This window comes from Kryptolebias marmoratus, linkage group LG13 (assembly GCF_001649575.2).
Source record: "Kryptolebias marmoratus isolate JLee-2015 linkage group LG13, ASM164957v2, whole genome shotgun sequence".
Taxonomy (NCBI): Eukaryota; Metazoa; Chordata; class Actinopteri; order Cyprinodontiformes; family Rivulidae; genus Kryptolebias; species Kryptolebias marmoratus.
The window spans coordinates 8,161,708-8,172,060 of record NC_051442.1 but is presented as its reverse complement, the minus strand read 5'-3'; the positions used below and the strand labels follow the sequence as shown (position 1 = coordinate 8,172,060).

Here is a 10,353-nt window from a genome sequence, read left to right as displayed (position 1 = left end):
CAGGGAGCCAGTGTAGGGACTTTAAAACTGGTGTTATGTGCTCTATCTTCCTGGTTTTAGTGAGAACACGAGCAGCAGCATTCTGGATCAGCTGCAGCTGTTTGATTGATTTATTAGTTAGACCTGTGAAGACACTGTTGCAACAACTAACACTTCAGTGCAATTTGCTTTTTAACTTATTTCTTCTTGTTTATGCTGACTCAGCATCCACATCGTTGTTTATAGTTTCTCCATTATTGGTTTTACAGTCGAGCTACTTCCACATACTTTGTGCTATTTTAAATATTTGCATATCAAAACCTTTGGTGTTCAATGACTATTAGTATTTGTAACTTTTATACTTTTTGAATTATTAAACTTTATTTAAAAAGGTTTTTCCCCAAAAGATATACTGAGATCTATTCAATACCTTCAAAAACATTGTTTATTGAAATCTGCTTCATCATATTTACTCTGTTGTTGTCTTATTTAGCCTTAAGCAACTGTTACACAACTTCTGCTGGTTTTAGCTTTTGTTCTGCTTATTTTAACTTATTTAGCAATAATCATTTAGCACTCACCATCCACACTGCGTGTTTCTTTGACTGTACTTTCATCAGCTGCTTTAAAAGGCAAATACATATATATATATATATATATATATATATATATATATATATATATATACATATATATGCATTTTATGGTCAGTGGTACAGTCCTGAATGCTGCACTGATACAGTGAGGACACCCAACAGTCTTTAAGCTATAGAGACGTTCTTTTAGCAGGATTTGATCAATTGTCTCTTTGTAAATAATTTTCATCCTCAGAAGGAAGATGCACTGTGAGTCCCTGCAGGGGGACCAGTTTCAAGCCAACTGAGCAACTTTAGAAGATTGCAGAAGTTGCTTTTAACCATAATCAATAAAACTGTGAAGAACAAGGCAGTCCATTACTCTGCTGCAGTTCCTCACATAATTGTAGAAACTGCTCTGGCTCCACCTGTTGGCCCAGCACCTTAATAAGATACTCTTTTATGGGGTTTCTTTTAAACTTTCAGCTGTCTAGAGCAAAACGTTTCAAAAAGATGAAACTGCCGCTGCCAGAGGCTGGAAGAGATTATTTTCCAGTTAGTGTTTTGGTCAACATCAACACTCCTGAAATGTTCAAGTACACGAGAGCTAAAGATAAAGATAATGTCCTCTCCATATCGTTTTTGGAGACTTCTTGTATTTTTTCACCTGTCTGCTGCCTCTCTTCTGTCTCTGCATTTAAGATCTTTAAAATTTATGAGCTTTTTTTATGTGAAAAGAGATTTCAGCTGAATTGCAGTGATGCACTGAATACCAATGCAACAGAGCAGTTCCACATTATTATAAAACCTCCACCTTGTTTTTCTATATCCTTTAAACCAGATTCTTTTTTATTTTGTTTAAACAAATACATATTAGATGCCTGTGGTGAGTTTATTTTTCAGGATATGATATATATTTTTCATGTTTTTTAAAATAAAAAGCCACGTTAATGTTATTATTAATATTTTAGAGAATTAATCCCACAAATTAGTTTATTTTAAAAAAAACTATAGTGACAAAAAAAATTTTCCTTTGCCTTTTTTGAAAATTTTTATTTACTTAATATTTTTTAATTAATTAATTAAATTCTTTTAAGGGGGATTTCCTTTATTATTAGATTTTTTTTTTGTATATTATTTATGCCACAAACATTGTTAGTGCTCTCTTCAATGTACTCTCACTGCATTTCATTTCACTCGTATTTTCCATGCACCTTTTTAACAGTTCGATGTGAATAGATAATAAATGTTTTCGCAAATGTTTGAAATTTTCACACAAAAACATTGCCTACATCATGAAATATTTTAGCATCAATTATTTATCAAGTCACTGAAATTTTTTATTTTTTTTAATCACATGGTTCTACCAATACAATGGTCTCTGTTTTAAGACTTTCCTTTTATCAAAATAAAACAATTCTTTACAAAATAAAACCACATCAGCTTTATTTCTTAAAATGATCTGGTTGGATTTAGCTGAAATTATGTGATTAAAAAGTGTTTAAAATGTGGCTTCTGTAGGCCCCTCTTTTAGGAGTGAGGCTCTCCTTCTGTATCATTATGGTATTTAAGGGGTTTGATAAAAATCATTTTGGGTTTTCTTCCCTTGATCTGTACACACACACACACACATACACACACACACACTGCAAACTGCTGCCTCTGCTGCTTTATTGTGATCCCGGTCGATTAGCCTCGGGGCTGTCTTCAGGGCCTGAGGCCACTGGGAGCAGATGGGGAGGGAGGGCGGGTGGCTGCATCTGCTGGGGGACCTTCTTTGTGGGCCCCTGTGTGGCTTCGCTCAGTTTTCATGTCTGTCTTCAAAGACAGCACCGTGTTTGGAGAGGGGGGGACAGTGGTGCCACTCTGCTGTTATTTTCCCATGTGTTCAAACAGTAACTTAGGTGATGGATCATGTCAACACAAGCTTTAGATACCTGATGCACTCAGTATCATCAAAACAGATGCTCCAGTATTTCTGCTTCTGTTGGTTTTTGATGGAATCTGTCGTTCTCTTGTTGCCTCTTCTTGAAACTTTCATCCATTTTATAATCTACAGAATCAACTGCCTGCGTGTCCATTTGGTTAATCAGAGTCAGACGGAGCATTTCAGTTGATAGTTTATAGTAAAATCACACTGCAGGTTGTCCTGAGCTCAGATTAGGAGTGTTATTAGAACATGCAGCAAGAAAAGCTAATGAGTGAGTGTGGAGAATGTGAATGGATGAGGCTTTGAATGGGACGTCGCCTCTGTTCCTCAGGATGTTACTTCCCTGTTCTCTCTGCTCTGTAGTGGCTCCTCTGGGTTCTCCTCTTGTCAGCGGGGTTTAGTGTCAGACTTTCCCAGCCAGCAGGGAGGCACTCACCCTGACGTGATCAACTTGGAAATAAAAAGAACCAAATCCAGACATTCAGGATAACAGACATGTCAGCCATAAGAGGTTGATTTTTCTTTTCTTCTTCTTTCTTTTCCTCTCTGATTTTGAACTCTGGTCTCCTTTTTTTAATAGTTAGATTATTTCACACACACACACACACCTCCCCCCCATACACACACACACACACACACAACTTTTCCAAAAAATACTTTGTTTTCTCTTGAACTTCTTCTCTCTTCCATCATTTCTTCACTTCCTAATTTTCCCAATTACTGGATGTATCTCTACATCTGATTAACTCTTGGAGTCAACCCCATTCAACATGGCCACTACAGCTAATTGACTTTAGCAGACACAAATATGGCTATAACTTAGACGGATTTAAAGATATTGAGCTTAAATTTGGTGTGGTTGTAGCTGAGACTCATCTTCAGTACATACTCCCAGGGCTAACACATGAAATCCAAGACATCATTTACAAGGTTTGACCAAAATGCCTAGAATTGTTCCTTCTCATTGGTAATATTATCTTATTTTAAAATCTAGCATGGAAAGTGGTGGGCAATATGCAATCCTGTCTTTTTTCTTAGAGAAGATTACATCCAGCAGACTGGATTGAGATTATATGTTCATATAATCTGGGTTTGTGTGCACGCCTGCACCTGATCAGCTAAGTGCTTTGTAGGGAGAGAGAGAGAGAAAATCACGCCACAGTGAGTTATTTCTGGCTGAGTTAGTCTTATTTCTCTGGGTGCTTTGATAATGGAGAAGATTTGAATAATGAATGGGGTGTATAATACTGCTCCTCAGACCCGCTGAATCAATTAGGCGAGCGCACATCGGTGAGCTTTCTGGGAGGGTTTCTAATACCTGCCACTCCTTTGTCCTTTTAAAGTTTAGGCTCTTATTCGTGTTTTTGGAGGAGGAACACAAACAGAATTCAGTACTGCTTTAAAGGAAAGTTGCTGAAGCTGTTAATATATATTGTGTTAGATAATTATGTGTCTTCTGGCCCCGGTGGGATCATCTTTCCACTTGTAGGCACGTCAAAATGTGCGGACAGTGAGCAGACAGCTTGACTTCACGCATCAAGATTCCAAATGTTGAGTCTGAGAAGTTGGTGTGAATTTTTGGAAAACAATTTTCACAAAAACCTCTGAAGTTTTGAGACTGGAGCTGTTTTAAGATGGTAGTAATCTGCTCTGGAAGTGACCCTGTTCAGATTAGCAGTTAGCCCCTCAGAGAGAACTTCTGCCTCATTCTCCAACCTGATAACGCTCCCAGAGGTTCCTCCTGCAGGTAAGATAATGATTATTGAAAACAACTCCACAAAACACCACTTCACAAAATACAAGCTTAACTATATTTTTTAAAATTTTACTATATTGACAAGATCAAGAATGGGTGCAGAGGGTGCTGTAGCACCCCTGATGGATACCAAATAACATGCATGTCCAAATACATAGATCAAAAATTAATGAAAAAAAATGACTAAAAACAGATTTCATTAGTGCTGCACATAAATAAATTATGATAATATTTTTTTATTACTGAGTTTATTAAATCTAGTATGTATGGAATCACATTGTGTGCAATTTTGCAGCCACTGAAAACGCACCAAAAACAGAACAGATTAGCATTAGATGATTGCAAAATTATAGATATTGTCTTTCATACAAATACACACATCACAGCACACACCTCAACAGAAACACGTGTTGGAAAGAATCTCCTAATTTCTAACAATAACAAGTTGAAATGTCTATTTGACTTTAAGTTCAATTAGTAAAAGTAATAATATATAGAAGAACAGCTTATCTAATATTGTCTAACACATATGTTTCCAGCTTGAAAAGACATTTTGGTTCCACTGTTCAACAGAGGGTGTGTGTGTGGAGGAGGGAGGGGGGGTATGCTGCTCACAGGTTAGTGGTGAGTAGACTCCACAGGATGAGTTGAATTGGTTTCTGATGATAACTGAAGGTGACTAATAGAGGTAGCTGTCTTCCTTCGCTCTGGTCACATTCTCATTTGTTGCTGCTGGCGTGGCATGAATTATTGAGCTGGGGGTGTCTTGGCTCCCACCTCTCCTCTCACATTCCCTCAGTCTGCTCCCATGGTTGACAGCCACCCTGTGTGTGTGTGTGTGTGTGTGTGTGTGTGTGTGTGTGTGTTCAGTGTAAAAGTGTGGGCATTCTCCAGCAATTAAATTGAGCTTCCATCCTCATTCTGTCAGAAAAGGTCTTGCCTGCATGAAAAAATCCCGAGGAAACACTTTCTCCTTTTCTGCTTTCGTTCTCCTAAACTCTCCTCGTTTTCTGGATTTTGTCTCTTATTTTTTTGCAGTGCACATAAGTTTGTTTTCATTAAAAGTTCATTTGAATGTAATTCAAATTGAGTTGTTTTCTTTTGCTGATAATGTGCAAACTGGCCTCCCTGCGCACCTGGATTATTGCATGAGAAACAGGAATATACCTTTCAGCTTCTGCTGAATAATTTAGAGGCCCTCAGTCGCCACATGCCGCTAAGGCTCACAGGCCTTCAGCTCAACTTACCATGGAACCTTCTGATATCAATACTGGTGTCACACAGATCAATTATTCACGCTGCCAAACCCCAGTTTTACTTTAAAAATTACAGAAATTCATCTTTTTTATTTTCTGCTCATGGTTGAACCCTTTCGGATGGTCAACCTGATGATAAAAGTGACATTTTGCAGAAATAAAAGGCACCCATGGATTAAACTAGTTTTTTTTGGCCACTCTCCCTCACATAAAATCCATTTAACACCATGAATTTTCTATGGACTGAAATGATTCACCTCTGATGATCAAAGGGAATATTCATGAGAGCCACAAACGTTTCCGCAGAGCTGCAAACAAAGAATGGATCCCCCTGCAACAAGCAACCGGCCCACAGTCTCCCAGGGAGAGCCGCACACAGCCGGGAGTCATGCAGAGGAATCCGGCGGAAGCTTCTCTTTAAATGACTCCGCTGATTAATTCAGGCATTTTTAGACAACCTTTGAATAATATTTGTAAATGTTCCTTTTTTATGTGCCGTTAAATAGCACTATTCTCCAAAAGAAGTGACAAAACTGTTTACCGTGTTGTTTAACGCCGTGAAAGGGCGTAATGTGCGTAAAGATGATGCGTAAAACGCGCCCGAGGATTTCCCCAATGATCCTAAAATGTACGCAGAGTCGTGGGCTAATCTTAATCTAAAAAAAAGAAAGTCAGACTTGATTAAGTCTAATAATATACGCAAAACAAAACAAAACAAAAAAAAAACATAAATAAAAATAAATAAAGGAAATAAAAAACATTACGCAATAATGGGTCAAGAAAATACTTTGCGCCAATAGATTAAATATATAAAAACAAGAAAACTGAAAAGATTTTTAGATGTTAAATTAAATAAAATTACTCACTCATCCAAACAAGACATTTAACAGCCTATAGGTGAAAAAAAAAAACAAATAAAAGCGAAATATCCTCTTTTCCGCGTCCAACCTGTGGTGCGTTCTGCGTCTCCCTGGAGTCACCGGCAGTCCAACTTCTCACTTGCCTTTATACACATCTACAATTAATATTGCATCATCATTACTTAATAATTTCAAACCCCATGCACGAGTCAAGCCGGCAGGACATCTATAATTGAGACTGCACTAATTAGAGGGGGAACCAGGGGCGCAACGGACGCGCTTTGCCGTCGCTTTATGGTGTGAAAATCTTTGTAAAATAACAAAAAAAAAAGGAAAGATACCCCCCCACACACACACACAAACACACACCCCTACCACCACCACTTTCATTTGTTGTTGTTGTTCTCCTTGTTCTACATGCAGCATTGCATTTTTAATTCCCACAGAGTTCTGAGGTGTTTTAAATAATACAATCCATGAAAAAAAAATCTATTAATTTAAAAATAGACTGTTTACATGTTGTGTTTGTGATTTATTTTTTATGGCTCAGCATCCAGAACGCCACATTTCTAGGCCCCGGGCCACAACTTCAAAAAAAAAAAAAAAAAAAAAGATAGATAAACATAAAACTAAATCAAATCACGAAACATAAAAATAAAGTCATGTTTGGATGATTTTTTAAAAAATAAACCAATAATTTATTCAGTTTAAATATCACACCTTTTTTTAATCCAAGTGAAACCAGAGTGAGGAAGAAAAAAAACAGTAAGTAACTAAATAAATAAATACTCAGATCAGGAGATTATATTTATCATAATGTAACTAAATAATATATCTAAATAAATACATCTTACCTGCAATTCTCAAAAAAAAAATCACATCAAAATATTCAAATATAGCAGCAGTCAAAGTGTCATATTTCGTGAAAGAAATTACTGGAATTATTACATTTTATGTGCGTAAATCACGATCACACAAGAGAGCGGGTTCCTTTGCAAAAGTAGTGATTAAAAAGTGAATATTGTTGACATTCTTCCAAAGGATCACATACAGATAAAAAAGTAAAGACATAGTGTAGATTTTTGTGCACGTGTAATGATATTAACCAGTGTTACAGAAAAAGAAAGTTTTCTCTTTTTTTGTTTAATTTCTTTGCATAGAGTCACTTGAAGTAATCTGGAAAATAATGCAGCCCTCTGAAGTCGAACTCACGTTTAAAAAAAGAAGATGAAGAAAAACAAAGCAGGTCCCTGAACGTGACAAACTGTCAGGGTGACTTTACTGAGAATCCTTTCCAAAAGTGTGCAAGTAGACACATAACCAACAACATCAAAACATAACAAAATTCCATCTAAACAACGAAATCGAAAAAGAAAAGTGCAACAACGAGCGGTGAGTGACACCAACTGAAAAAGTTGGAGGAAGTCCGAGTCTTTTTTGTTTGTTTGGTTGGTTGTTGTTGTTTTGGATGACGCACAGAGCTGCTGATAAATCCCTGTTTGTTCGGCTGCTCAGGTTATTATTAATCACTCGATCAAAAATGTAGTAGGCTCTTTTATTCATGATGTCAGCGGGGGGAGAAAAACAGTCAGTGCACCGCCGAGTATTTCATTCGTTTCTGTTTCTGCCGCTGGTTGCAGAACCACACTCGAACCACGTTCTTTTTCAGGTCCAGTTTCTCCGCGATGGCTGCTATTTTCTCCGAGGAGGGCCGCGGCTGGATGGCGAAGTACGCCTCCAACGAGCGCTTCTCCGGCGCGGCGATGGACGTGCGCTTCCTCTTCCTCTCGCTGCCGTTGAACAGGTCCGGCTTGCTGCTCTTCTCCCGGTGCGCGGCCTCGGCCTCCTCCAGCCAGGCCTGTAGCACCGGCTTCAGCGCGATCATGTTGTTGTGGGACAGGGTGAGGGACTCGAATCGGCAGATGGTGCTCTGGCTCAGCGAGCCCACGCCGGGGATCTTCAGGTTGGCCAGCGCTGCGCCCACGTCCGCCTGCGTCACCCCGAGCTTGATCCGCCGCTGCTTGAAGCGCTCCGCGAAGGCTTCCAGCTCCCGGGGATCCGACTCCACGTCGCTGACGCACGCCATGCCGCCGTGCACGGACAGGGAGTGCGGGTGGGCCATGGTGGCCATGGCCTGGTGCAGCTGGCCCATGGTCTGCAGGTGGTGGTGGGCGTGCTGGTGGTGGTGGTGCGCCGGCGTGGTCATCCCCGGAGTCTCCGGAGCGCCCATCCCGGTCACGGCCAGGCTGCTGGAGAGGTGGTCCAGGAGGTCCCCGGCCTCCAGGGTCTGTCCAAGGTGGTGGGGGTGGTGGTGGTGGTGGTGGGAGAAGGGCACGGTGGTGGAGGAGGAAGAGGAGGCTGAGGTGCAGGGGACACTGCTCATGGTATGGTACGTCACGTCTGCTTTGAACGGGTGGCTCTTGCCTTGAGAGACGATGCTGTCAGCAGCCGCCAGAGCTTCTGCACGCGCCAGCAGGCTCTCATCAAAGCCTCCGAATATATTGCCCTGCAGCTGCAAGCAAGAGTGCGCATACTGTAGTCAGTTGGGAATTGTGTCAGGCAGCTCTCAGGATCTAAAAAAAAAAAAAAACATTTTCCAAAGGCGAGTAGCGCCGAGGAGAGCAGAGAGAACCCTCCTCTGAGCGCAGGTCATAAAAATTAATATGAAAGCTTTGCTTGAATAGACATGTGGATGAATAAAGGAGGGGAGGAGGAGGAGGAGAGAAGAGAGAGGAAGCGAGTATATAGAACAAAGTCCTGTCAAATCAACTTTACAGACATTTTCGGTGATATTTTTCCCATCCATTGCCCCCCACCCCCTCTCCCCAGACCTGAACGTACCTGCGGGGCGGGCAGACAGACTCTGCGCATGCCCTCCGAGCCTGAGTGCAGGCCGGGGTACTTGGGCTCGTGCAGGGCCGGGTGCATGGAGAAATGCTGCTTGCCGTTCATGGTCATCATCCTCCTCCTCCTCCTCCCCGCAGTGAGGCCCTAGCGAGCAGTGTGGCCCCTAACATGAAAAGCCCGCGTTTAGGTTGGGCTTTGCTGGGATGGGGGGAGGGAGCGGGACAGCCGCAGAGCTCCCTCTGGTCTCCTCCTTCACCAGACTGAGCTGCTCACACAGGCAGCGCCTCCCGGCATCCCTCTTCCTCCTCCTCGTCTTTCAGCCTCCCTCCTCCTCCTCCTCCTCCCCCCCTCCCCCCCACCTGCTCAGGTTGCAACAGTCCGACCTGGGAACTCGAGCAGCAAAAAAATGAACTCAACAAAATGTATTTTTATATTTTACACTAGAACATTTTGAAGAGCGGAAACTCAACTGCTGCCTAGTGAAAACTATTAGTTGTATCCTAAAAGTTCTTGAACGATGAAACCACCTGTCAGTTAAATATTTTGTGGAAAAATCATAAAACCTAAACTGTGATTGTGTAGAAATCACTAAAGATACCAGAATGTCTGTTCAGTCATGTAAAGTGTAAATTGTTGTGACCTGTTTAAACTCTGGATGATGTTTCTGCTGTGAAGTGTGTCTGAACTCCAAAGATGCCTGGGTTTTCTCATTCGTTTTGACAAAATCATATTGTTGTCAGGGGTGGAAATTAGCACCCGCCACCCGCCAAATGCGGGTAAATATTTGAAGTGACGGGTGAATTTGATCAACACACACGCCACTGTGGCGTGTTGGCAATTTGAACAGAAAAGGTGTTATTTGTCCTCCTGACATCTAGGGGGCAGCAATGTGTTCGAGTTGCTGCTGTTACGTCGAGCCGCGTTCCCCTATCAGATACGGAGCTGGCTTCACACAGCTCTCAGAGAGCGGGGTGTCAGCTTCACACAGCTCTCAGAGCTACGATTCCCCTGCGTCTCCGTTCATGTTCAACGCTCGTAACCGCCGCGCTGTGCTCGCGCTGCAAGGGAACTACGGAGACCGTGAAAGGTCAAACAACTTGTTTTGGCGAAGTTAACCCACTGTTTTGCTAGCGTGATAGACAGACAGACA

At 41.3% G+C, this 10,353-nt stretch overlaps 1 protein-coding gene across 1 annotated transcript; it reads right to left on the bottom strand.

Moving 5' to 3' along the window:
• Positions 1-7,068: 7,068 nt before the first annotated feature.
• On the bottom strand, positions 7,069-9,437 carry pou4f3 (POU class 4 homeobox 3). The gene is made up of 2 exons (XM_017421296.3): positions 9,198-9,437; positions 7,069-8,868 (listed from the first exon to the last, which is right to left on the bottom strand). Exons 1-2 carry the CDS (start codon positions 9,315-9,317, stop codon positions 7,945-7,947), a joined length of 1,044 nt encoding a protein of 347 aa, XP_017276785.1. The 5' UTR covers positions 9,318-9,437; the 3' UTR covers positions 7,069-7,944.
• Positions 9,438-10,353: the final 916 nt, after the last annotated feature.